Below are 24879 nucleotides of genomic sequence, written 5' to 3'. Positions count from 1 at the left end.
CAACTTCGGCTCAGGTCATGATCTCACGGTCTGTGAGTTCGAGCCCCGGGGCGGGCTCTGTGCTGACAGCTCAGAGCCTGGAGCCTGCTTCGGATTCTATGCCTCCCTCTCTCTCTGCCTCTCCCCTGCTCGCTCTCTCTCTCTCTCTCACACACACACACACTAAATAAACTTAAAAAGAAGCTTAACAAAAAAGAAAGTAAACACCCACTCATGATTAAAAAAAAAAAAACTCTCTGAAAACTAAGAATAGAGGGGACTTCCTTAATTTGATAGAATTCTACAGCAAATATCATACTTTCTTCCTTGATGTCTCAAAAGAGTCATGGAATAAATGGCAAAAGAAGTGGGAAGGAAAAAATGGTTCTTATTTTCAGATCAGTAGATACATACAGTTTAAAGAATCTACAAACTGTAAGACTAAAATCAACATAAATAAATAAACCTAAAAAAGAAAAAAAAAAAGGCTACCTTGTGGGGCCTTGGAGGAGGTAAGTGTGGGAGAGAAGAGGCCTGGATCAGGGCAGGGGCTGCAGGGAGGGAAAAAACTATGAGGAAGGCCCCAGGAGAGACACTTCTGCCTGGATTTGGGCATCGCTGGGCCCACATTCTCAGAATTCTCACTTGGTTCACTTACCAGGTTACAGAGGTGATAAAGCTGAGTGGAGACTCTAAAACTTGTCTGCATGTCTGGATCTTCTATAAAACATTTTTTTTTTAATAAAGGAAGGCTATATAAAGGCTTCATAGATACAAATATGTTTGCCAAGAACCTCTGAAACTGATAGAGAAGTTAAAGAAAGCTCCCAGAATGTGGAAGGAAGAGGAGGGATGGGAACCAGGACAGTGACATCTAGAGGCGATGAGGGTCACTGCAGGTGGCGCCTCAGACTTGGGCTGTGCTCCAGAAGAACAGGGACAAGGAGAGCAGGGAAGGCCTAAGATGTACGAAGTTAGGGGCTCATCCAGACCCTTCCTTCTGACACCAGCTGCAAGTTCCGGGAAGGGGGGCAAAACAACCAGTACAGGTGTACAGGACAGGGTAGGGCTGTTAATGTACTTACAGGTATATTCACCTGGAAGTTCAGAAATAGGTGTATCTTATTTACAATTACCAAGACTGCCAGTAAGCAGTCAAAAATTAAATTAAAATCACTTGTAAGGGCGGCTGGGTGGTTCAGTCAGTTAAGCCGCTGACTCTTGATTTTGGCCCAGGTCACGATCTCACGGTTCATGAGTTCGAGCCCTGGGTCAGGCTCGGTGCTGGTGGCGGGCAGCCTGCTTGGGATTCTTTCTCACCCCCTCTCTCTGCCCCTCCCCTACTTGCGCCCACACACGCGCACTCTTTCTCCCCCGCAAAACAAGTAAATAAAATCGCTTGTAAAAATTGACAGGGGCAAGTACAGGATGCAGAATATGTTATAAAGTCACATAATGGATGGGTGGCAGCAGAAAAACGTAAACATTTATTTTATTTATTTTCAAAAATTTTTTAATGTTTATTCAAGTTTTGAGAGAGAGAGAGAGAGAGAGAGAGAGGCAGCAGGAGAGTTGGGGAGGGGCAGAGAGAGAGAGGGAGACACAGAATCTGAAGCAGACTCCAGTCTCCCGGCTGTCAGCACAGAGCCCGTCGTGGGTCTTGAACCCATGAACTGCAAGATGGTGACCTGAGCTGAAGTCGGACGATTAACCAACTGAGCCACCCAGGTGCCCCTATTTTATTTTATTTTATTTTATTTTATTTTATTTTATTTTATTTATTTGAGAGAGAGAGCACGTGTGCACTGGAGCAGGGGAGGGGCAGAAAGAGAGAGGGGGACAGAGGATCTGAGGAGGGCTCTGTGCCCACAGCAGAGAGCCCAACCGGAGGCTGGAGCCCGTGAACCATGAGACCGTGCCCTGAGCCGAAGTGGAAGGCTTAGCCGACTGAGCCACCCAGGTGCCCCTGAAAACACAATCGTTGTTGAAAAGTCAACTTAGCACATCAAGAAATGGAGGTATAAGCTTGTTATTTGGCATCATGGGGTTAAACTGGAAGAAATAAATGCAGAAAAGACCAGAAGTGGTTTGAGTAAGAGCAGGCCTGAAGCCGGAGGTAGGGAAGGTGGACTTCTCTGTTTTTCAGTGCACCCCCTTCCATGTTGCTGAAATCATCCCCCACCCCCCGCCCCCAGCACCACGCCCGCCACGTCCTTATGTTATTCTTCTAACTAAAAGGAAGGAAAGGCAACCAGGTCAGCGTGGCTGCTCCGGGGGATGGTTGCCCGACGTGATGTATAGGACGTTTTCAGAAATTCATTTCGTAATGAGCCCGAGGACGCGTCTTTTCCCCCATCAGTTCCTCGGTCTGTGGATGGCTAATAATCACTCCTAGGGTGACCCGCGTTTCCGCACCAAGTCTATGCTTGCGTTGCGTTTCCAAACGATGACAATGCTGATACTCCTCACTCACATGAAATAAGTGATCAGGTAAAGACGTTGTGGGCACAGCCTGTGGCTCAAGCCCCGAGCTCCTTTTGAAGTCCCAAACCCCACAGCGAACACACCTCGGGAGCTCAGAAGTGGCCGCGCCACCTTAGGGGGAGGCGGGAGGGAGCCTGGCTGGCCCTCGGGGGCACTGGGAACGCGCTCAAGGAGCCAGCTTGAGCCAGCTTGAGCCAGCCTCTGCCCTGGCTCTGTCATCTCCCTCCCCCTAGAGGTGCGGCCCCCGCTCCGGACGGCCCTTCCGGGGCGGCCTTTCTCAGCCCCGGCTGCTTGCCGGAATCTACTGGAAGCTTTCGGAAGATGCCCTCCGGGCCGCCCCAGGCCCGCTAACTGACCCGGCCCGGCGCCGGTCTCTAAGGCGCCCACTCCCTGGCGCCGGCGGCCGCGTCCCCATTGCTCCGGCTGGGACGCCGAGGCGTCGAGGGGCGGGGCCTGCAGCGGCTCCGCGGCCAAAGATCCTTCACCCCTCTTCCCCCCGCAGTGTACCACTGGGCGGAGATGCGGGCCAAGATGCGCCTCATGGGCTTCAGGGCGGAAGCCGTCAAGCCGCTCAATGAGGACGCGGCCGCCGAGCTGGGCGCCGAGCTGCTGGGTGAGGCCACCGTCTTCCTCGTGGCCGGCGGCTGCCTGGTGCTGGAGTACTGGCGCCACCAGGCGCACCAGCGTCGCAAGAGGAGCGAGCGGCAGACCGCCTGGGAGGCGATGCGGGACGAGGTGGGCCACCTGGCGCTGGCGCTGGAGGCCCTGCAGGAGCAGGTGCGCGCGGCGCCTGCGCAGAGCGCGCTGGAGGAGCTGCAGGCGCAGATGCGAGAGGTGCGCGCCCGGCTCTGCGCCCGGGACCCGCCGTCCGCCCCCGAGGAATAGGGGAGTGTAGGGCCCCGGTCTTCGATGTGGCTGTTGTCGGGGCTGTGACGACTCTGACATGGCCTTCTGTCCACACGGTCCGTTGAGGAACCTGCCCAGCTGATTCCACCTGGTCCCTTTCGGGGCGGAAGGGAGGCTGGACTGGGGCTGATCCAGCCAGGCTTTTGGTCGGCCGCCTCCCTACTAACCTGGCCGGAGGCACCTTCCACAGGGACTCTGTTCCAACAGGAGTCCCTTTGTCCTATCTCCCCCCCCCCCGCCCCCCGCCATCTCTCCCCCCCCCCCCCCCGCCATCTCTCCCCCACCCCCACCCCCAGGCCCAGTGCACGGGTTTAACACTGTAATGGAAAGAGATCGTGTTCCATTGGATCCCACCCACCCGCTACTAGGTGGGCCGGCGGGACACATGGACCCAGCCAGCTCATTCTGTCACACTTCCACTTATCTGAGTAGGGTCCCCCCCCCCCCCCCCCATCCATTACACCAGAACGCCCTTTCCCCCTTCTTCATTGGTGCAGACCATTATAAAGAAAATGCAAGCTCCCAGTGGGTTTACAGACCCGGTCACTTTCCATCTACCTCACTTTGGAGGGGACAGAGAAGGATGGGTCTTGGAGGGCCTTCTGCCCAGTGAGTCACCCTGTGGCTCCTGCCTTCAGTCCACCAACCACTCGTACCTCAGCAGGTCACCCCCTCAAGTGGATCATTCCAACAGATACCCCCCACTTTAGTCTGCGGCATAACGCATGGTACAGGGTCTCCCCACCGCCTGTGGTCTGTTCCAACAGGACTTGGTCCTCTGGGACAGAAAAATTGGTCCTGCCTGGGGATGGGCCATTCTGTGTCGGTCTAAGGCTCTGTGTACCTGAAGTTCTGGACCTCCTGTTGTCCTTTTCCACTGTCCTTCCCTGCTAGCCCTTCATAGGGACCCACCCAGTCCCCTGCTACATGGGTCACTTGTCACATCCCATCCAAGCCTGCTCTCAAGTACTCAGGGATTCCTTCTTCCTTCTTGCCTTTGGACTGATCGCCCAGCCCACCACCTCACCCTCCTTCACGCAGTGGGACCACCTGCCCCTCAGCTCTGAAGTCCCCCACCCCCATCCGAATGGAATATTCCAACCAGGCAGGGTTTTCTACCCCACCTACCCCCTGCCAACCCATTGAACCACTGAAGGGGGTGTGTGTGAGCTCTGTGACTTCTGAATTCTATTTTTTTTCAAGACTGTAAATATTTTATAATTAAAGGAGCTCTGGGGTAAAGAAGTCATCTTTAAGAATGCGTCAGAGAACCATGACGTACATCTACAAAATGGGTACAAGGCTCACTGAAATTAGGAGAGAAGCTGGGAGGAGTCCCACAGGAAGGGCAGAGTCATCCCGTAAGCCCTTTCCCAGATGGGGAAACTGAGGCCCAGGGGTAGCAAAGGGACTTGCCCGATGCCACACAGTCAGTGAAGGACCATGCTTAGCTTTCTCTACGGTACTGAACTGTTTGGTGCAGGGGGGAAAGGAATGAGGAGGCAGCCCAGAAGAGGCTTGGGGACAGGAGGAGGCTGAGAGGGTATTGAGACCACCCAGGTGCAGGAGCCCCGTGGGAACCGGAACAGGAAGAGGAGGGGAAGGGAGTTTGCTGGGGGAGGGGTACATCCCCCAGAGCGGCCCTTCAAATCACTCCAGAAACCTTAGCATTTATAAAAACTGGCAGATTTATTCCGTAGGGGCCAATTTTTCAAGAAGCTACAGGTGAAGGTGGGAGAGGGGAGGTTTCCTCCCCTTTTCCTTTCTCCCTCCTTTTATTTTCCCCAGGGGGTAAAAATGGCCTGGCCCCCAAAACCTACCCAAATAAAAAAACAAAACAAAACAAAACAAAACAAAACAAAACTGAGGTTCCAAAAAGTTACAGCATCTTAATTCCTCATAGAAAAGGGGAAGGAGCCAAAGGGAAGGGAGTTCCCTGGGGTGGGGGGTGGAGGTGCCCCCAGCCTGGTGGGACACCCCCCCCCTTAAATAGCTGCCCCAAATGGGACAAGCCTGGGGCACAGCATTTAAAAACTCCCCATACCCCATTTTATCAAAACCAAAGAGGAAAAAAAAATTTCCCTTTCCCCCCAAAAAACCTAAATATATATATATATATTTTTTTTTTTTCTTAAAAAAACAAAAATTCGAAGGCATTAAGCGTTAAAGTGAATCTAGAACAAGGGAATGTGAGATTCCCTCCTTCCTCCCCCCTTACTGTGGGGTTCATTGGTACATCCCCAGCGGAGGAACCAGCCCCAAGGAGAGGGGAAGGACCAAAGGGAGCAAAGGGTGGGGGCCTCCCCAGCCAATCAGCAGCCAGTATGGGTGTGGGCACGTTGCCAAGGAAGCCACACCCCCTTGGAATTTTCCAAGTAGGATGGGGAGCGGGGACGACGCATTCCTGTGTAGTCTTCAGCCAATTCCAAGTCAAGTTGAGGCAGGGAAAGCAGGGTGACAGGCGGGGTGTGCAGAAAGGACATACGGGATTTTCGGGAGCCCTGTGGTCAGGGGGAACCCCGCTTCCTCAGCTCCTGGACAAATGCTGGAAGGAAACAAGGGGCAGAGGTCAGGGGTGGAGCCTCTTCCCCCTTCCCTTCCAGAACAGGGCTCTCTGCAAGGGATGCCTCCAAAATAGACATTTAAAATTTAAAAAACCGCCTCACCTTCAATGATTTCCTCTTTCACTTTCTGCAGTTCCTTCCTCACCTCTTCCAGAAGCTCCTGGAAATAATGGGGTGTAACCAGTCAGGAAGGGTACCTGGACTTGTAGAAATGAATCCTCCCTTTCTTAATGACTGAAGGGCCCGAGGAATAAAGTTCAAGGACCACACACACACACACACACACACACACACACACACACACCACCCACACACACACAATGACATCACTGATAAAGCCATAGAGTGACTGGAGAATTCTAGGGGAAATTTCTGGATCCTTGGAGCCAGATGAAAAGTACTGGAGAACATCCAGTACCGGGGTTGGCAAATACATTCCAGTCTCCTGCCAATTCCAGTTGGTGATGGATGGCTGGGGCTGGTGTGCTGGAAAGGACTCTGGGTACTCCTCAGGAAGGAGCGCAGTGATAGATTAGTAAGGTCTGTCCGGGCACTGGCAGAGGAGGCTGTGGTTTCAGTGTCCTCCCGACCTGATTGAATCCCTCCATGTCTCGGATTGGAAAACGGAGGATTCAGAGGCTTTATCATGGAATCACACGGCAGGCCAGCGGCAGCGTTTGGACCCAGATCTCCTGTCTTCCCGTGGCCCCTTTCTAGCCCCCGATTCTCACCCCTGGCCCCTCCCCTGAGCTACCTGTTTCACTCTCTCCAGGTCTGACTCATCACTGGAGCTGGGCGTAGAGGGGTGGGCCTCAGAAGTGGTCACGGAAGAAGAAGACTTCATCCTAGCGAGTCGGTGTGGTTTGGAATAGAAATGAGGTTAGAGAGAGGGTCCGTCTCCCCTGCTTCCCCTTCCAAGGGTCACATGGTGTTCCTTCCTACAAAGTGGGCAAATCCGACTATTTCCGGGGGGATGGGGCCCCAGCATTGATGGCCCACCTTGGCAAGGTTGTGCTGTTCTTTTCCCAGGGTCTCCGGACAGATTCTGGGGGAAAGACAATGAATCGGGAAGATCAGGGGCAAGGAAGGTCCTGCCTCAATCTCCACCCCCTAGCTTCATCAGCCCCTGTTCAAAGAAACGTCTCCGGAGACCACAATCCCCAGCAGTGTTGGCACAGACTCCCCCATGGAGGGGAGGGGGCGGGAGGGGCGTTCGGGTGAGAACAGGGCATCCTGACACATAGCTCCTGTGGCCGGACCGGCTCACTCACCACTCTGGGCTGGGACTCTAGCCTCTGGCTCCTCCTGCTGGTGGGAAATAAAACTGTCATGAGACGGGCGGCTCGTTCTCCTCCTCCAGCTTCAAACCCCGCCCATTCCTAGCACACCCCCACCGCCCTCCCCAGTATCCCTACCCGAATGGTACAGCCTAAGGTGCACGTGGCAGGAAGAGCCCCTAACTCACATTGGCAGATTCATCCTTGGGGGGTTTCTCCCCAACTTGTGTGGCTTTCCTTCTGCAGGAGGGACAGGCAAAAACAGATGGCTTCAGCCCTCCCTCAGCCACTCGGTAGTTCTTAACCAGAGTTCTAGAAAGGTGGATTCTAGGGCGTAGAGTTCTGGAATTCTCTAAAACTTGAGTTTTAGAAGTTAAAGAGAGCGCTGTTCTCCAGCTGGGGTGCGGGCCTTACACTGCTCTCATCTGGGAAGCACAACGCGCTAAGGGTGGAGGGCTCTCTGTCTTCCGCTGCTTGGGATTCTAGGAATCTGAGTGTCCAAGATGCCCAGGCAGGATCTCCTAAGGGGAGACCTCCTGAGGTCCTAGAATTCTGGGTTTTAGAACATTCTAGAGGCTACCTGGGTGGTTGCAAACCTCAGCCATCTCAGGAGAATGGAATCTCCAGCATGAGATCCCAAACCTGGCTGTCAAAGAGGGAACTTTCACCCAAAGAAACAAACGCATTGGGAATCTGAGCCCTCCCCCAACCCGGCCCTACTGAACTGGAATCTCCAGGTGATGACTGCTGGTCTCGGGACGCCTTCCCAGAGCTTTCCAAGGCACTGACTGCTCCAGGCTCCAGGCTCAGGCTCACCTCCGGGCCAGCATGGCGTTCATTTCTTCCATCAGCCCCCCGCCCGTGCTCCGGCCGCTGTCTGCTTTGGGGGCTGAGGGCCCCCCTGAGGCCTCCTCCTGCTGGAGAAATTACAAAGAGGAGGGGGCTTTATGTGCAGGCCTCTTGCCCCCCCCCCCCAGCCCTCCTGTGACACCCCCCCACCCCGCCTCCCCCGGGCAACTCTGGCCTCATTCCATTATCCCATCAGGGCCCCGTCACTCCACATCCTGCGGGACCTGGCCCCCTCACCTTGCTGACTTTCCTGAGTTTGGCTCCGGCAATGGCGGCTGCAAGGCCGGGGGCCCCAGTTCCGCCACCACTGGGGCCTTGTGCTGTGGGGAGAGGGGGCGCAGGGGGCGGGCCTCCCCCTGCTCCATGCCCTGCAGCCGAGACCCCTGAGGGGGACACCCCAGGAGGTGGGGGGGGACCCGGAGGAGGGGGAGGTCCTGGAGGGGGGGGCGGCCCCCCAGCTGGAGGAGCAGGTGGGCCTCCTGAAAGAAACAGAGAAAGAGGGTGCTAAGAGAGAAGCCTCGCCCCTCGCTGTTCAGCTGGCCCACCCCCCTCCTCTGGGGAGTCCCGCCTCCACGTCCCCCCAAGGCCACCACCAAGCACTCACCTGCATTGGAGACCCGGCGCTCCATGTGCTCCGGAGGGCCCGGGGGCTGCCTGAGAAGGGGCGACAGAGCTGCTATCACTCGGGGTCCCCGAGGATGGCCAGCAACCTCCCGGCTTCTCTCTCAGGTCTCCGGGGGGGGGCTGACTGCCTTCCTCCCCCGGGGGCCCAGGAAAGAGTTGGGGGGAAGGGCAGGGACAGGGAGACCAAGACGTGAGGCTTCTAGTCATCAGACCGTCAAGAACGTTTGAATCACAAAATGCCCAAGATCTTTTAAAACGACCGACTTGTGGACTCTGGGAATGTGGGGACCAGGATTTGACGGGGTCAGGGGTCAGAACGTGCTGCAACTCTGGGTGTGGGAACTTCTCGAACTCTCCAGGAGGTGGGGTTTTCTGAAAGCCCTTCATTCTTAGCCCCCTGGGAGTAGGAACACTGGGGAAACAAAGTTGGAGAGTGCCGGACTCTGGGAGTCAGGGGTTCTGGAACATCCTAGAACGCTGGTGGTGGTAAGGCTCCCCACCCAGGGGCTGGCCCCACCTTTTCTGCTGTTCCACCTCCTCTGGGGCAGGACCGTTCTGGACAGACCAGGTGGAAGGTGCTGCTGGTGGTGGCGGTGGCGGAGGCCCCCCTCCTGGAAGGTGAGAGTGGAAAGGGTGGTGAGTCAACCCTGGAACTCGGCCCCACCCAGCAGCTCTCTCGCTCAGCTCTCCCAGGAATCTCGCCCGGAGGCTCTCGCTTCCTTCTTCCTCCAGGACCCCGACCCTCGGGCTCGGGTGTGGGTTGAAGGTCCCCCCCACCAGCCTCCCTTGACAGAACTGGTTCGAGCCGGGTGCTGTGATGATGCCCAGCGAGGGCAGCGATGCCCATGGGGCCGTCACCTACCCCGTGTCTTGCGGACCAGAGTTTGCATGAACCCCGCCAATTCGGGCTGATTCCGGCGTCCAGGTTTTTAACCACCGTCACCGCCACTCAGACCCCAGCCCAAGAATGCCTTTCCCAGAAAGGTCGAGAGCCTCTTCCTCACCCGCCTCCAAGCCTCTGGTTCCCACAACCTGAACCAACCACCCACCATCTTTTTCTGTGCCCCCAGACGGGCAAGCCCTTCCCCCGCTGGCACTGAGGTTGCCCCTGGAAGCGAACCCCTCTGCCATCGGGGTATCTGAAGTGCCACGGTGGCCGCCCCGGACGCCGGTCTCCTCAAGCCCTGCTCCTCAGAGTATCGTCTGTGCACTGGCAGCCCCATATTCACCGGGGCGCTTACTACAAATGCAGGGGTGCAGGCCCCACCCCAGCTCACCTGAACTGGAACCCGCCTCTACCTACACACCCGGGGCGGGGGCAGGGGGGAGGGCAGGTCCACGTTTCACACTGATCAGAGGTCTTTTTCTTCATAGCGATGCCAGAAAACTAACCGATGACGTATCACTACAATGGGCACCTAGTGAAAGGGCACAGGGGGCCTTCTGGGGCCTGGAAGTATCTCCGTCTTGATCGGGGAGGCGGTCACCTGGGAGTCGCACGTTTTACACATGGGTGCACGTGGGGCACAGAGGGGCCCGTGCAAAATCCTCACCGTACAATCTCCATGGTAGCGGTGAGTTAGCAATGAATGAGAATGGGGCTAATTTGGGGCGCCTGGGGGGCTCAGTCGGTTGAGCATCTGACTTCAGCGCAGGGTGTGATCTCACAGTGTGTGGGTTCGAGCCCCGGGTGGGGCTCTGTGTGGACAGTTCGGAGCCTGGCGCCTGCTTCCGATTCTGTGCCTCCCTCTCTCTCTGCCCCTCCCCGGCTTGTGCGCGCTCGCCTCTCAACAATAAATAAATAAATAAACATTTAAAAAATGGGGCTAATTTGAGAGCGGTAAAGTGGCAGGGCTCAGCGGTCCCCTCTGCCCAGTTTCGAACCTTCCAATGCCTCTAGGGCGCTGGCCATGCCCGCGGCGAACTGTGCTGCGTCCTCCTTGCTCCCGAAGTTGAGGCCCCAGACCTGGCGGGCGTCGCGCCACTGGTGGAAGCTGGGGGTGGCTTGGTTATACTTGATACCCCGGACGATGGCACAGTTGATGACCACCTTGGCAGGAGGGGAAAGGCGGGTGAGGATGGTGGGGGCAGCAGTGGGGGGCAGAGCCCGCACAGGAAGAGGGAGAGGGAGGCGGAGGCTTCACCTGCTGGTCTGGCTGCATCTTCCAGCCGACAACCCGGAAGGAGTTGGCCGTGGGGTTGTGGTAGATCTGGACGCGGCTGAAAGCCTGGGGGCCCGTGCCTGCCGGCAGCCATCGCTTGTTGGTGTCATCGTAAAGCATCACGGTGGCCCAGCTGGAGCAGATCACGGTCTCACTGCGGGGTGGGGGGGGAAGGAGAAGGGCAGGTTAGCACAGCCGAGCACGGGCCCCACCCTCCACGGGCTGGTCACTTCCATCTGGGTCTCCCGGGGAGATTTGGAGATTCACGGCGTATGAGGGGGAGACAGGCCTGCAGGGAGACCGAGGCAGAGACTGAGAGAGAGAAGCAGACAGGTGCGACAGAGACAGACTGAGTGGAAGGGAGACAGACAAAGAGGCCAACTGGGAATGCGAGGGAGAGGAAGAGTCAGACGAATAGACGGCAAGAGACAAATGTACTGACGGATGTGGGGAGACGGGTGAGGGAGGGAGAGCCAGAGACAGAGAGACAGGCGGAGGGAACAAATGGGAAGACAGGGGCTGGGGAAAGAGACAGACAAGCACCTAGTGAGTGAGGAGAGACAGGCAGACAGTCCGAGACAGACGGACGGAGATTCAGGGGAGCGGGTAAGAGTTGGACACGGGGGCTCAGGAGAAGCAGGACAGGGGGGACCCGGCAGGAGCTCTGCACAGCACTGGGGACCAGCCCCCCGCCCGGTGCTCTCAGACTCGGTTTCCCTGTCTCTGCCAGGGTGCTTGACCACCCCCCTTCCCCCACAGCCCTCACTCCCCGGCTCAGGTCAGGGGAGGAAGCGGAGGCTCAGGGAGGGGAAGGGTGAGGTCTGCAGTGGGCGGAACATGGACGCTAGATCCCAGGCTCTTCCGCCCCATCCATCCGGCCCCCGGGCACCAGCCGCCATCAGCAGACGCCCCCTGTTCTCCCAAGCCTATGTCTTGGGCGGTGATCCAGACAGGCCCGGCCCCACCCTCTAGGGCAGTAGACAGTCCTGTCCAGGGACAGTGCCAGCCCAAGGCCAGGCTTGGGGTGCTCAGAAGGAGCACCCGCCCTGGCCTGGGGGCTAGGGAGGACTTCCTGGAGGAAGTGACATCTGACTCAGCTTTGGCAGGGAGGAGTCAGGACACGGGTTCTGAGTTCAGGATCTGATATTCAGAGACGTGGGTTCAAATGCTCCCTGAGACGCCTACTCCATGTGACTCAGGCCAGCACCTTCCCACCCAGGTACTCATCTCCCTTGCCTGCAAACTGGGGAAATGACAGTCCCCACCTCCCAGGCCAGTGGGAGGAGTAAACGAGTCTGGGCACAGACAGCCCTTGGCAGAGTGCCCGGCACGTACTGAGTGCTTAGTAACTGTCAGCATCCCTTTCACGGCACCCTGAACGGACACCCCTGGGGAGTCAGACGGCCACATCTCCCCGGAGCCCCCATCAGTCCTGGAGAGGTTCCATGCCCCCTCCCCCAGTGAGGGAACTCAGGCTCCCAGACGGGAAGTGACTTGCCCAAGGTCACACACAGACCAGAGGGAAGCACTGGTCCCCACCCCGCCCCACCCCACCCCCAGCAGACTTTTTCCTGAAAAGAGGAAGTTGGTGGTCAGGGGTTTCCGGGGAGATAAATTATACTTGGCAATGGTTCTGCCTCTGCCAGGGCTGGGGGCTGGGGCGTGACGCTGACGTTGTAAAAGACAGGGCAGGGAAAGCCCCTCAGCAGGCCCAGGCCCCGGTTCCTAGGCCAGGAAGCTGAGCCCCCCGTTCCCCCTCGCACGTTTATGTAATCGCAGCGCCTCCCTCCCATCGGGCACTAGAGCCGGTCAGGCACTCTAAGCCCTTTTTGCAAAGGGACACCCATTTTATGCCCACGGCAGCCCTCCAAGACGGGCACTATTTTATCTTCATTTTGCAAGTGAGGACTATAAATGGAGGCCCAGAGAGGTGGAGTGACTTGGCCTCGATCACACAGCTGGTAAGCAGCAGAGCAAGGACTTGAACCCCCGCCACCTGGCTCTCAAGCCCGCAGTCGTAGCCACCGGGGAGACTGCGTGGGCCCCACCCAAACATCAGGTGCTGTTTCCAGACAAGTGCGGCCTCGGGGACTGTTTCTGGCTCCCGCTGCCCCTGGCAGAGCAGGGTTAAGGCCTCGCCCACACCTGCCACCCACACCCAGGGCAGACTCTGGCCAGGCGCCCGGGGCTACGGTTGCCACCCCACCCTGCCTGCACTTTGCTCTCCCAAGCAGCCTTGCCCTGCTGAGTCTCTGGCCCGGCTGGAGAAGCGGGGAGTTGACCCTCTCCAGGCCACAGCGTCCCCGTGAACAGCAGAAGGATCTTATTGAAACACAAGTCGCAAGTCGGATCGTGGCCCTTCTCTTCTCGGAAGCTCCCGCGGCTCCCGCGGCATAAAAGCCAACTTCTCTCTGTGGCCTGTCTGGTCCGTGTTCATCTCTGATCTCATCCCTTCCCTCCCTCAAGCTCGCTGTTCCGGCCCCACTGCTCTGTTCCAGCCCCGCAGTCGTCGGGCCCTCCTTCAACATGCCAGACACATTCCTGCCTCGGACCTGTGCACTTCCTTATCCTGGGTTCTCGCCTCCTTCAGGTCTCCCCTTAGGATGTCACCTCTTCCGGGAAGCCCTCCTCAACTACTCCATCTGGAAAAACTCCTCCCTCTCATCCCATGTTCCCTATTTCTCAGCAGGGATCCTTCCTGACAGATCCCTGTCTCCCCTACCAAACTGTCAGGACAGCAACTCTTCGTCTCTGTTCACCGCTGTGTCCCCACAACCTATGTACCTGGCACGTAATGGACACGCGATGGTTGCCACATTCGCCAAGCAGTTGTTAATCGTTAAAGGGAAAACTCTTAACGAAGGCGCCCACCTTTATGGGTTAGCCTGCGTCCCCGACACTGTTGTAGGTACAGAGCCCCAATTTGCCCAATGAACGTTGGGACATGGGCTCTGGTGCTTTACCCGTTTTACAGATGAAGCACTATGGGCACAGAGGGGTAAAGACACTTGTCCCAGGTCATTTGGCAAGTTAAGCGGAGGGGCTCCTGTCTGTACCCTAGTCTACCCAAGTTCTTAGTCTCATTTAAAGAGGAAACAGCTAAGCTGAATTTTTTAAGAGGCAAGGTATAAAGTGGTGCATATCAGAGGTTTAAAAAAAAAAAGGTGAGAGGATATAAATACATCTGCACACGGGGTGGTGAGGTGATACAGGCAGGGGCTGCTTCTCAGGAGACTAACCACGGCCGGAGGGCCCCTGGGGGCCTGAGGAAGGATGGAGGAAATGGACGTTTAGGACGGTTTACCCTTTTGAATTGCTTATTTCTTTTTTCTTTTTCAACCCTGGGCTGGTGTCACCTAGAAGATGCTGCTTCGTTACTCAAGTTCAAAAAATAAAACTGTAAACCAGGCAAAAAAAAAAAAAAAAAAAAAAAAGGCTGGAATGGAAAATCCCACAGCCCGGGCAGCAGGGAGTGAGTTTGAAACGGGGTCCGCCTGATTCCCCCAGTCTCCCGGGGTCTCGCACCCTTGATTTGACACGAGAGAGCCTTAAATCCCAGCCAGCCCAGGACCTATACCTTCCCATAAGTCCCTACATTCTGGAAAGTGCTAACATGTGGTGGATGACAAAGGGCTCAAGTCACCCCCGTGCTATGTGGCTTCACCTCTCTGAGTTGCAGTTTCCAGCCCTGGAAGCCGTAACTCACCGGGTTTGCTGTAAGGATTCAAAGAGATAAGAAAAGCCCTGAACTCAGGACCTGGGACTTGGTACTGGCTGAACAAGGGAGTCAGAACAGGAGCAAGAGGGCTCCCGGTCACTGAAGGCAATCACGCATAGTCACTCTGGTTTACTCAAGCCTTCCAGATTAGAGGCTTGCCCTTCCCTCCCTGCTTCATTCCCCCCTCAAGATTCACCCCACAGCCTCCTTAAACCATAAAACTTGGAATCCAGTCCCCCCAGGCGCATACCACCTTTCCAAACTACAAACCTTGGAAGCCATCCTGGATGAGGAACCAGGTCTTTGGGCTTGTGTGGATTCCTTCTAGTCCCTCCTCCCCAAAAAGCCTCAGTTTCCCATAAATGAACAGGAAGAAAGGGTTCTTTTTGCTTCTCTGCATTATCTTAAGTGTTCATACAGCAAAATCACGTTACTTGTATTTTTTTTTTAAGAGCATTAAAAGCCCTGAGACGGCCCTGAGTTCAAATCCAAAGTTGCCTACTTCCACAGGCTTTAATAAGTGATTTACTTAAACTCTCTGTGCCTCGGTTTTCCCATGGAGGGGGGCAGTCATAATACAGTGCCTGGCACTGAGTAGATGTCTGATCGAATGGTCTCATTATTTAAAAAAAAAAATTTTTTTAATGGTAATAATAATTACCATAACTGGAAGAAGAAAGAAATGGACCCAAATACTTGAGTCCCTTCTGCCCCGAGACTCTCAAACCTCTGCCCCCTTTCTCCGCCTTCCCAGAATTCCAGCTGAGTCTCGGATACGGCAGACACTCAACAAATATTTGTCAAACCGGGAGAAAAAGAACTATATCTTGTAATTTTCCATTTTTTAAAAAATTTTTAAGTGTTTTTTTTTAATTATTATTTTTTTTTAATATTTGAGACAGAGAGAGACAGAGCATGAGCAGGGGAGGGGCAGAGAGAGAGACACAGAATCTGAAGCAGGCACCAGGCTCTGAGCTGTCAGCACAGAGCCCGACGGGGGCTGGAACTCAGACTGTGAGATCCTGACCTGAGCCTGAGTCGGACGCCCAACCGACCGAGCCACCCAGGAGCCCCGTAATTTTCCATTTTAACATCCTCTCTTCCGACTGCCCCCAAGACTCTCCCCAGCCAAACCAGACAGAAATCAGAAGATCCCAGTCCCCTCCCTTCCATCTACCCTATCAACTTCTGATGGATCTCGGGCCAGGCCTTTCTCTCCATGAGCCTCAGTTTCCCCAGCTGCCCTCAGGCAGAGGCATGGGTCTTTTTGAATGCTGGCGGTCCTGGGAGAGGGGGCCCGGCCCAGGAAGTTGGGTGTGGCCATCAGCAGGGAAGACCACCCCCCCCCCCAGGTGGGACACGCTTTAGTTCAACTTCTGCCCCCACCCCCCAGGAGGTGGGAGGTTTGGCCGCATCCAACAGTAGGGGGGGCCTGTGGGAGGACCAAGGCCTCTGGGACTGGGGGAGGGGGGTGGGAGGCCGGCCCAGACGCTGCTCCTGCCCTTTTACGGTCTCACAGTGAGTGAGGCAGCACTAACTCGGACATCCGCCATCCGCCTTCCACGGGCCTGGGACCGGAAACGCGAGGGGGGGGCAAGGGGCGGGGCTGGGGGGGGCAGTGGGAGAGGAGAGTCCCCCGGGAAGAGGGTGAGGGAAGAGAGCCTGGCTCCCGAAAGAAGCCCCCTCTCCAGGGCAGACCTGGAAGAGACGTTGCTACAATGGGGGTAGGCAGGAGACCTTGAGGGTGTCTGTGGGTTTCCCCCTTGCTCCAAATTTTCCTACAAGCACTTTCACATGCGGAGGGGACTCTCTAACGGTCACCAACAGGAATGCCACTCTTAATGTCAGAGGGCAGGGGCAGGGGGAACGTGAGGGAAGTGGGAGGACGTGGGCAGCAGGGGGTTAATCCCCAGTCGTCCCAGGGGCCTCCCCCCTGAAGCCGGGGGCTTTGGGGGCAGGAAGTCCCCGAGAGAGTGGAGGAAGGGAGATAGTATTGTCAGGCTCAGGCCCCAAGGGAGAGATTATGGGGGGCCGGGGGAGGGGAGAATGGGGGGAGGGTCTACTCCGGTCCCCCAGCCCACACCGGCCCCGCCCTCAGGTGAGCCCAGGAGTTCTCAGGGAGGCCCAGGTAAGACAAAATCCCCAGGTCCTTTGGGCCCCCCACCCCCAGGATTAAATTCCTGGGAAGAGAGCTGGAGCTGTCTTGGAAGCCTGGGTCCCAGGGGGAGAGGGCTGTGACCTTGAGGCTTCACAGCGTGCCCCCTCCAACCCAACGGCTCCGGATGGCCAGGAAGGGGGGCGGTGGTGAGAGCAGGGGGAGGCGCGTGGTGGGGAAAGCAGCCGGCCCACTGCGCTCCTAGCCCGCCCCCCCACACCAGCTGTCTCGACAGGTGAGTCAGGAAGACAAAGGCCCCTCTTCCCCCAGCTGCCGCGCCCCCTCCCTCCCCAGGACCGCGCAGGTGGGGGCGAGGGGCCGCCCTTCCGGCCCCGGGCCCGGGAGCCGCCCTCCGCGGGGAGCGCTCGGGGTCGGTCCTAGGCACAGCTTGCTTAGAGCTGAATGTGGGTGGGGAACGGCGGGGGTGGGGAGTCCCAACCAGACCCCTCGAGGCTGCGCCTGGGTCTGTGGGTTCGCCCGCACCAACCTCCACCGGAGGATGAGGGCCCCCCAAATTCGGGGGGGTGAAGCACCCCCGAAGTTAAGCGAGGTCCCACTGGAGAAGGCTTTTTCTAGAGTCATGTAACGAGAGACCCCCCCCCCCCTCAAACCAAGGTCTACGTCTCGAATCTCTCTTCCAGGTTCCGGGGACCCCCAAAACCAGTCCCCCCCCAATCCCTTCTGGAACCCCAGTTGAGATTGTGGGGGGTGGTCTGAGCCCTGCCTAAATCCTGGCCTCCACGCAGGGAGTATCTGCCAACTTGGAGGTTCTCTGAAAAAGTCTTTAAGAAATTCGGGAGTCCTCCGAGCGCCCCCAAATCTGAGGGCTCCCAGGAGAACCTCAGCGGCACCACCCCGAGCCTTAGGAGTCATGGCGAAGTGGTCAGTAACTAGAACTCGTCCAAGGGGGCTCGGCCTCAAATCCGAGGCCCCCAGTGCCCTGTCCCCAAATTCCAGCCCGGAGCAAGCTGGGGGAGGGGGACAAAGGCGGGGCGAGGAGCCCGCGCGGAGCGCGGAAGGGTTTGGAGGCAGTTCGAGGCTCACCTCATGGCTGCTCAGCGGGCGGGCGGCGCACCCACGGGTGGGTGCTCCCGGGGCGCCCCTGGCTCAAGGTTCAGGGGTTCGGGGCTGGCTCCAGGTTCTGCTCAGTCTCCCCCAGGGTCCCGCCCCATAGAGTCCGGCTTCCTGGGGGGAACGTGGACGGGACCGGGCCGGGTCCTCAGGCGCCTCCTCCCTCTGGAGGTTTGGTCGGGGGTCCCTGCGGCAGAAAGGGGGTGCGGCGTCCCGTCCCCGGCGCGCCCCCTCGGCCGGCGGCGGGTACAATGTTACTCTTACTACTGTACTTCTCTTCGCTACATTTCGTTCCAAAATTCCACTCCCCGCACCCACAATGCCCTGCGCCTTAAAGGGGCCGCGGACACCTCAAGGCAGTTTGGGGGGGGGGTGAAGGGCGCTTAAAAGGGCAACGCGGAACCCTAGACTTCCGCTGTTTACCTCTTCCCCAACGTTATTGCATGGGGATGCATGCCGAGGGTCGCCCCCAAATTACGGGGGGAAGTTTGGTGGAGGGTAAGGGTTCCTTCCTGGATCCCTCGTTCTCTCCCACGATGGAAATTCCTAGGAGGATCTTAATGGGGACACAATTTCTTCTCACCCTCCCCTTCGACTTCTCCATTTCTTCACATTCTGCTTAATGGAGGGGGCGGGGGGAGCGATCTGGTTAATCCTAGATTCTCTCAAATTTTCTCCCTTAAAGGCTACCTTCAGACTCCCAAAGTTCCCTTCTCTGCCAATTTATGAAGGGTTCCTGCGGGGTGAACCCCTTCCCCAGCACAGACGGGGGCGATGGGCCTGGAGGGCCCCATCCCTCTCACCGCCCCCCGCCCGCCCCAGGAAGGTGAGGAGGAAGTGGGCCGAGGGGGCGCGGCCGGCCGCTGACTCACAGCAGCGGGGTGGGGGTGGGGGGGTGCGGCGCTGGACCTGGGTGGGGATAGGACTCCCGGTTCCTGTGTGGATAAAGCCCCTGGCCCCCTCCCCACGCACGCCCCGCCGTGACTCAGTTTCGCCCGCAGAGGATGGCGGGATCATCCAGCAATCGGAGGGCGCGGAGGCAGGGGCACCCACCCTAGTGCTAGCTTCTGGGCACCCCCTCCCCCACGCGCCGGCTTGGGGCTCAGCCCCGACACCCTCCCAGGCTTCCGCAGCAGGTCCCGCAGGCCCCGCCCCACGTGACGCCGCTAGTGGTCACGCCCCTCCCGTAGAGCGCCACCTGGCCGGGGTGAGGTGCCTTAGGCGTGAGCAGGATGCCTGGGAAATCATCGGTTCAACGGTTACAAATGGGTAAACTGAGGCCTGGAGGTAAGGAATAAATCTGGCCCATAGCCGTCTTGCCTGAGCCCTCAGAGCCCACAGTGGTGTTTGGGTGCAAGGTATGAGTGTAAACCCAACGATTCTCGGGGCCCAGCCGACTAGATGAGGGAATCGGCTTTCCCAGCCTTTATGCTAGCCTGCTCCTCTCTACCCGGATGCTGTGCTGACCTCCTTCACCTCATCCTTCGAGGCCATGCTCTGACAGATTTCATCTCTGAAGAACTGAGTAATCTTCCCTTCTCTACCCCGCTCTGTGAGATCTTGAACGCTGATCCATCTAGGTTATAATTATTTCCCACTGTGTCTCCTAAGCTGCGAATTCTTTGGGGGCAGGGGTGGACTTGATCAGTTTCTGCCTCACTCAATCCAGCCAGGCCCAGAACAGCAGCTCAAACACATATTGATCCAACAGAATGGGAACCCTCGTTCTGTGTGACCTAGGGCAAATTTTTTCTCCTCCTGAGTCTCAGCTTTCCCATCTGTGAAATGGGAGAGGTAGCGCTTCTGTGTGCCGCCTGCAAACTTTTCTATAAAGGTCCAAATAGCAAATAACATGCCTCATCTTGAAAACGCCAGGTTCCATCCTGTCTCTAGGCTTTTGCCCTGGCTACTCTTTCTGTCTCGGAACACTGTTCCCTGGGATATTTGCATGGCTGGCCTGTTCTCTGTCATGTCTCAGTTGCCCCCTTCTCAGAGATCTTCCCTGATCCTCCTGTCTAAAAACGCAGGTGGAAAATTGAGTGGCTATGGGGTAGGGTAGGGGACCGAGAAAGACTTTTCATTGTATACCATTTTGTACCCTGTGAATTTTGAACCAAGTGAACTTATGACCCATTCAAAAATTTAAAAACCAAAGTAGCCCCCCTCCCGCAGACATCTCATCACCTTGCCCTGTTTTATTTTCCTCGGGACACTTATCAGTGTCTGAGATGATATATCAATTCTCTTGTTCGCTGTCTTCCCACACACTAGTTGGTGGGTCCGTCAGGGGTGGGAATCTCAGTGGTTCTGCCTGGGTGATGGCTGTGAGCCGGGTCTTGCACACAGCAGGTACCCAATCCATATTTGCCAAATGAGAAGACAAATAATGTTGTTGTTGTTGTTTTCTACAAGAGAAATTTATTTTGAGTTATATAATTAAAATTTAATAATAAATACTCTCCCCAATCTCCCCCTAAAACAAATGAAAAATAGGAAAGGAAGAGGTTATTGAACTGTGCGATCTTTTTTGTTCTTAAGTGTACTTATTTATTTTTTAAACGTTTATTTTTATTTGTGAGACAGAGAGAGACAGAGCATGAACGGGGGAGGGTCAGAGAGAGAGGAAGACACAGAATCCGAAGCAGATCCAGGCTCTGAACTGTCAGCACAGAGCCCGACGCAGGGCTCAAACTCACGGACCGTGAGATCATGACCTGAGCCGAAGTCGGACGCTCAACCGACTGAGCCACCCGGGCGCCCCACTTATTATTATTTTTTTGAGAGAGACAGAAGAGTGTGTGCAAGTGGGGGAGGGGAAGAGGGGAGAGAGAGAGAGAGAGGGAGAGAGAGAGAGAATCCTGAGCACGCTCTGTGCTATCCACATAGAGCCCGATACAGGGCTGGATCCCATGAACCGCAAGATCATGACCTGAGCTGAGATCAAAAGTCCGACGCTTAACCAACTGAGCCACCCAAGCACCCTGCACTGTGTGATCACTTAAGGGTCCATTCAGCCCGAAAATACTTAAAAAACATTGGATTTGGGGTGGTTTGATTTTTGTTTTTTGTTTTCAGATGGTGAGTGGAATCTCCCCTCTCATGAGACTTTCTGCGAGAGGGAAGTAGGAGAAGGGGAAATAAACATTCTGGGGTTCCTCCATCGGTTGGTCTTCCTTCCGCCGATCTGTGTAGCTGGGGAAGGGGGAGTTTTCTTCCTTAGTGACCTTGAGGCCCCAAGTGGCAGAGGGTCCCCAGAGGGCAACAGCTGTCAGGCCTCCAAGTCCAAGGAAGAGTTTGAATGGGTGCCAGTGGGTTTACTGGCCCCATCTGGGCCCTTCTGTAACACAAAAGGTGGGAAATGGCCAATAGGAACCTTTTCTTGGGTCTCTGTGTCTGCTCCCCTGTGATCTTGTTTTCCTTTGAGGGACTGCCATTCCCCATCTCTCAATCCATCAGGTTTGGGTGGAGTGGACCTCAGCCTGTGGCGCTTGGGGTGGGCATGTGACCCCAGCCTGGCCAATCAGAGACACACTGACCGGTCGGCCATGTGGTCCAGTGTGGCCAGTGAGTTCTCAGCTCCCGGGAACCTGGCGTACTCCCTCCACTGGGGATGTTGGGCTCCTGGGCCAGGAGGCTAGTGCTGCAACTCTCCGCTGCCGCATGCGGAAGTCCAGGCAGAGCAAATAAAACTAAGAGATCGTTCCTGATAACGTTATCTGACAACTGGATGTAGTCATGCCTCGAACTCTTCAATTACTTGACCCATTAAGTTCCCTGTCTTGCATTCCCAGGTGGAATTGGGCTTCTGTCAATTACAACGCAAACAATGCTGACAAATACATCCTTCTGCTGCTGAGAAACTATCAACAGTCCTCTCCCCGAACTGCCTTCTCCGCCGTGCAAAGGACTGCAGGCTTGAGCCCCAGCTCCCTCCATCCCATTGAGGTGGTGACTCCCACCCCCCCACACCCCCGCCTTCGTTTATGTGGCTCCACCCACCACCTCTTGGGACAGCTCCAAATTCTTGTAGGCTACGTGGGACCAATTCACCACTTCTCTCCTCCGAGACCCAGACCATCCTCGGAGACATCCCAGTGGTTTCTGCAGCACACCCAGTCTTTGGGGTTGGTCATAAACATTCCTCGAATTTTTCTGCCTTACTTATGGATGAAGGGGGTGGTGTTTGGGATGATGCATGGGGCTTTACAGAGCAATGCAGGGGACACATTTGTTGGGAGGAGGAGCAGTCTTCTCTGCTTCTGCATCACCCCACCCCCGCCCCGCCCCACCCCGCCCAGCCCCGCCCGTGCCCTGCCTCATCGTGTCTAGCACATTGCTTCAGGGCCAGGAGTGAGAATTTATTAACATGTGAGGCAAGTCCCTTGTCTCCTCTGGCCTCAATTTCCCCAACACTAAAGGTAGGAGTGCTGCGTCACACGTTTCTAAGAGAAACATTCAAGAACAGAGGGTCCTTACCTGCCAGCGCCCTCCTGAGGCCTGGCAGAGCCGAGAATAAGCTTCAGCAATGACAGCGACCCTGGAGAGCAGAGAGAGACCCTTAGGTGGGGATCCTCCTTCTAGTACCCCATCCCCCCATTCCACCTCACCGCACCCCGACTCACTTGCAGTAGAGCCCTCCCCCAGGAGGTAAATCTGGGATGTCCTCTGAGGCCAGGGTCCTGAAAACCGTGTTCAGGCTGGGGGGCTCCTGAGCAGAGGAATACAGCTCTGAGAAGGAGGCAAGGATTATGGGAGTGTCCTTGCTTACCGGCCACCCCTCCCGCTGTGCTTTTGGAGCCTGCTCACCAGAGACCCTGCGGCCCAGGGCTGCGTCCAGCGCTAGCTCCTTCCTGATTGCCTCCTCACAAGGCCTGGGGGCCCCGGGGAAGCAGACCAGGACGCAGGTCATGTTGTCCAAGCTGCCCTGGGGAAAGTGGAGGAAAGAGAGCCTGGTGGGACACGGTCGAATGCCCCAGCACGCCTCCACGCCCTTGGAAGCGGAGCCTCCCGACAATCTCAGCGTTCTAGTGCCCTCTTGCCCAATCTGGTTGGACACATTTCTCTCAAATCTTGCCCACCTGCCAGTCTAACCCAAGTCCTCTCCCCAGGACCAATCACCTAGACCACGCCCTCTCACTGTCCTAGCCAATCCCCATCAGAGAGCCACGCCCCGTCTCCGAAGCTCCTCCCACTGCTGTCTAGCTGCTCTTCCTTCTGGCACTGATCATACTTCAGGACCCAACTCCTAAATCCTAGGCAGTCCCATTCCAGAAGGCCACGCCCTTTCTCTCAAGTCCCTCCCACTTACCTATCCTGCGTTACTGCTCTCCCATCTTGACTCAAGGCGGCCCTCAGTCTCCACCCTCTCCATATTTTGGTCCTGTCCACTCCGGCAGGCCACTCCCTTTAGTGGAGTCCTAAACTCTGGTTGAGGAAGCCTCTAAAACTCCCTCCTCCTTAGATCCTTTAACTTCTTCCCCTCAATGACTCCAAGCCCCGCCCCGAGGACCTTGCAGAGACACGTGTCCAATAGCTGCGCGCAGAGAAGTTCCGGGGCCAGGCCTAGGCAGAGGCGCGATGCCACCAGTCTCGCCAGGGCAGCGCCAGACATCGCGTCCCACACACCGTCAGAGGCCAATAGCATGAACTCGTCCTCAGCCTGGCGAGCCAGGGCGGTCACCTCAGGCTCCGCGGAAACGAGCTGCAGCTCAGGAGGCCTTCCCGGAGCCTCTTTGTAAGCAAAGTCGCCCAGTGCCCGGGATACCGCCAGAGAGCCTTCGAGGCGCCGGCGGCGGATGGTGCCTCCCGCGTTGTGGATGCGCTCGCGTTCCCGAGGCCGGAGAGGCCGATGGTCCTCGGTGCTGAAGGCCACAGCGCCGGCGCGACTCAGCATCGCTCGGGAGTCCCCACAGTGCGCCAGGTACAGAAAACGCGGGGAGACGAGCAACGCCACGGCGGTGGAGCCCCCCGGCTCGCCACGAGGCCAGAGCGCACGCAGGCGTGCGTCTGCGTTCAGGAAGGCTCGACGCAGCGCCCCGCGCACTCCCTCGGGTTCGTCGGGCGCGGTGCCCAGCGCCTCAAACACGTGGCCAGGCAGGTGGCGCGCGCCGAAGAGGGCGGCTCGCGCCCCGCCGTGGCCATCGAGGACCGCGAAGAAAGCCCAGCCTGGGGGTAGCCCGGGCAGAGCGAGCCAAGCGCAATGCGCGTCCTCCATGTGCGCGCGCCAGCCCTGCACAGCGCTCGCCCCAAAGCGCAGTCCCCAAGACGCGGCCGCACCCCCGTGTGGCCGCTGGAAGCATCGCGGCGCGTCCAGGAGCGACCGAGGCCCGTCGTGAGTCCTCCGTCCCTCCTCCTCTTCTTCTGCCTCCTGTTCTTTGCGAGCTGACCAAAGGAGACATTCCAGCAGGCGGGCAAAGGCCGCCATCCTTCAGCCCTGGGATCAGGAAGCCTCCACCCTGCACCCGCCCCCCTTCGCCCCCCCGCCCCGCCACCACTCCATTAATCCCCTCCACTGTGAGATTTTAAACCACCTAAATCTCCTTCCTATGTCCTTGACCTGCACTCGAGTTACTAGAAGGGATTGGACTCCTGGGTGTGCCCTCTCCTGCACCTTCAAAGCGAAGGTTGGGATCTGGGTCACGGAAAATAATAAAAAAAATTAGCACTTACCACGTGCTACCACGATTTTGCATCCTCTCCGATTTAGTGAAGAGGAAACTGAGTCATAGAAGTAAACAGTGTTGCAGGGAAACGAATTCTAGAATCAGTGTTTTCTACTTTGGGTTTCGGGTCCCCAACCTTGCTCCCTCTAAGCTCCGCCCACTTCCGTGGTCCCGCCCCCAGCCTCAAACTCTTTAAATCCTTTCTTTTTTAGTTCGACCCCTCCACTTCTGGGTGTTGCCCCGGGACTTCAGTTGCTTCTTTTCCAGTTCCTGTCCATCCATTCAAGCACACAGCCTCAGACATCCTGATCTTCTCCGTTCTAGCTCCGCCTCTTAACTACAGGCTCAGCCGCTACTTTGTGGTGAGCCAAAGCTGGCCTCCTCTCGGTGGGTTACGCCTACCTTCTGGGCCGTGTCCCCAACCCTGC

General features: G+C 56.9%; 3 protein-coding genes and 1 long non-coding RNA gene across 9 annotated transcripts in view; 2 read left to right on the top strand and 2 right to left on the bottom strand.

The window, feature by feature from the left end:
• The window catches only part of OPA3 (outer mitochondrial membrane lipid metabolism regulator OPA3), a 72842-nt gene extending 69238 nt beyond the window's left edge, over positions 1-3604 (top strand). The window contains exon 2 of the mRNA XM_086690125.1: positions 2966-3604. Coding sequence (XP_086546251.1) covers positions 2966-3348 — 383 coding nt within the window. The 3' untranslated portion in view covers positions 3349-3604. The remainder of the gene's footprint in view (positions 1-2965) is intronic.
• Positions 3605-5033: 1429 nt separating this feature from the next.
• On the bottom strand, positions 5034-18479 carry VASP (vasodilator stimulated phosphoprotein). Of its 3 annotated transcripts, none has more exons than XM_086690119.1 (13): positions 17763-18479; positions 10828-10999; positions 10568-10733; positions 9201-9294; positions 8664-8713; positions 8297-8538; positions 8027-8127; positions 7399-7450; positions 7205-7238; positions 6933-6978; positions 6688-6778; positions 6036-6093; positions 5034-5914 (listed from the first exon to the last, which is right to left on the bottom strand). In XM_086690119.1, the coding sequence occupies exons 1-13, from the start codon at positions 17765-17767 to the stop codon at positions 5877-5879; spliced, it is 1149 nt and encodes a 382-aa protein (XP_086546245.1). In that variant the 5' UTR covers positions 17768-18479; the 3' UTR covers positions 5034-5876. The 3 variants fall into 3 exon arrangements, with proteins under 3 accessions (XP_086546245.1, XP_086546244.1, XP_086546243.1); XM_086690118.1 differs by having other exon boundaries at positions 7205-7241; positions 8027-8124; XM_086690117.1 differs by having other exon boundaries at positions 7205-7241; positions 17763-18121.
• On the top strand, positions 16190-21940 carry LOC112851091 (uncharacterized). Of its 2 annotated transcripts, none has more exons than XR_015244953.1 (3): positions 16190-16287; positions 18475-18615; positions 21581-21940. It is a non-coding gene; the product is annotated as an uncharacterized LOC112851091 (long non-coding RNA). The 2 variants fall into 2 exon arrangements; XR_015244952.1 differs by lacking the exon at positions 16190-16287 and adding an exon at positions 16307-16691.
• Positions 19965-24253, bottom strand: PPM1N (protein phosphatase, Mg2+/Mn2+ dependent 1N (putative)). 3 transcript variants are annotated; one of them, XM_086690116.1, is made up of 5 exons: positions 23299-24253; positions 22596-22713; positions 22412-22517; positions 22266-22326; positions 19965-21126 (listed from the first exon to the last, which is right to left on the bottom strand). In XM_086690116.1, the coding sequence occupies exons 1-5, from the start codon at positions 24211-24213 to the stop codon at positions 21058-21060; spliced, it is 1269 nt and encodes a 422-aa protein (XP_086546242.1). In that variant the 5' UTR covers positions 24214-24253; the 3' UTR covers positions 19965-21057. The 3 variants fall into 3 exon arrangements, with proteins under 3 accessions (XP_086546242.1, XP_086546240.1, XP_086546241.1); XM_086690114.1 differs by having other exon boundaries at positions 22412-22713; XM_086690115.1 differs by lacking the exon at positions 19965-21126 and having other exon boundaries at positions 22110-22326; positions 22412-22713.
• Between the last annotated feature and the right edge of the window lie 626 nt (positions 24254-24879).

Source organism: Puma concolor, chromosome E2, assembly GCF_028749965.1.
Source record: "Puma concolor isolate L17-30 chromosome E2, mPumCon1.1.hap2, whole genome shotgun sequence".
Classification (NCBI taxonomy): Eukaryota; Metazoa; Chordata; class Mammalia; order Carnivora; family Felidae; genus Puma; species Puma concolor.
This window is presented reverse-complemented; position numbering and strand designations above follow the sequence as displayed.

Coding starts and splice junctions, on each gene's coding strand:
- VASP (XM_086690117.1), bottom strand. Junction 8,539..8,663: donor GCGCCGGGTCTCCAATGCAG/GTGAGTGCTTGG, acceptor TGTTTCTTTCAG/GAGGCCCACCTGCTCCTCCA. Junction 7,451..8,026: donor AACGCCATGCTGGCCCGGAG/GTGAGCCTGAGC, acceptor TCCCTCCTGCAG/AAGGAAAGCCACACAAGTTG.
- PPM1N (XM_086690114.1), bottom strand. CDS start 24,213: ATGGCGGCCTTTGCCCGCCTGCTGGAATGTCTCCTTTGGTCAGCTCGC. Junction 22,714..23,298: donor TGGACACGTGTCTCTGCAAG/GTCCTCGGGGCG, acceptor CACTTTCCCCAG/GGCAGCTTGGACAACATGAC. Junction 22,327..22,411: donor GGGGGAGGGCTCTACTGCAA/GTGAGTCGGGGT, acceptor TCTGCTCTCCAG/GGTCGCTGTCATTGCTGAAG.